This window comes from Austrofundulus limnaeus, unplaced genomic scaffold, assembly GCF_001266775.1.
Source record: "Austrofundulus limnaeus strain Quisiro unplaced genomic scaffold, Austrofundulus_limnaeus-1.0 Scaffold2766, whole genome shotgun sequence".
In the NCBI taxonomy this organism is placed as follows: Eukaryota; Metazoa; Chordata; class Actinopteri; order Cyprinodontiformes; family Rivulidae; genus Austrofundulus; species Austrofundulus limnaeus.
Genome location: NW_013955168.1, coordinates 5,840 through 7,001, shown reverse-complemented (window position 1 = coordinate 7,001; position 1,162 = coordinate 5,840). Strand labels below are relative to the sequence as shown.

The 1,162-nt window shown below is 36.0% G+C and overlaps 1 protein-coding gene across 1 annotated transcript in view; it reads right to left on the bottom strand.

Moving 5' to 3' along the window:
- LOC106511412 (alpha-2-macroglobulin) overlaps positions 1–1,162 on the bottom strand; it is a gene marked incomplete at both ends in the record, with an annotated part of 8,931 nt that overhangs the window by 4,466 nt on the left and 3,303 nt on the right. The window contains 1 exon segment of the mRNA XM_014000174.1: positions 821–884. Within this exon segment, the coding sequence (XP_013855628.1) occupies positions 821–884 (64 nt within the window).

Genomic DNA, 1,162 nt, shown 5'->3' with positions numbered 1-1,162 from the left:
TTACGTATTAAACTTGAATAAATACGGTAAGTAAAAGTGAAAGTCACAATTTAAAAAAATACTTGGTGAAATTACTACGTACTGTAACAAAGTAAATGTACTTAGTTACTATAAACCTCTGATAAATGATAATAAACCTCGTCTCTTTATCACTAGTGTTTAGCTCGTCATTGTCTCCACTGAACTATGTATTACTGTGTAAATGTGTACCGACCTGATCAGGGTCTCAGTCCAAAGGTTTCCTCAGCTCACATCAGACCCACACATTCAGAGATCAGTATACACAGTCTGTTTCCTTAATCTAACATCAGTGTTAATGTAGGTTTGCTGACAAACTAAACTAATGAGTTTATGTAGTATTCTTTCAGAAGGGTATGTCGTTTGAGACTATTTTAAGACTGAAAAACAAAAGCCAGTCCTTTCTTTGGCTAACCATTAGCCTAGTGATCAGTCTAACCTGGATGAAGACTTATGCCTTTTCTCCAGACTCTGCTCCATGACTGAGGTCACAGCAGATAAATGACAAACTACTGAGACCCGTTTGATAGAAAATCACTTCAAGAGAGACCCTATCAGAATACAAACTTGCTTAAAAAGAAAATCTGCACATCAGTGATAAATGTCAAGTGGTTGAAAAGGGTTTTTGAATGAAAGATTAATGACACKAAGGACTAAAATACTAAACAGAAGCTTAGGGTATTAAAAACAAGCAAACATTATTTTAAGGTAATATTCAGTCCCAGTTGATTCTTGGGTTCTGTTGAGTAAAACAGCTGAACTTGACCAAGTTTATTCATCTTAAAAACAAACAGTTTCGTACCAGRTCCAGCTGAGACTGTGACTGGGACACTACCGTGATCCACAATGGTACCTTTGGACAGCACCTACAAAAAACAGGCATCACAAGCAAAGAAGCTCTTTTTACAGATGCAACAAACCTACAATTAAAGACTTCATACATGCCCTTCCCTTAATACATTTTAATGTATTAACCAGTGGTGGGCACCAGCCCGCTAAAGCGCAAATCCGTTAACAGCGGTCTTAATTATTTGGTTTGTGCTTTAGCTGTCGTACTAATTTTTATAATTCATAAGCAGATTTGTGCTTTCTAAAATTAAAATGCAGTACCACTAATAACTAATTATCTACCAGTCATCATTAT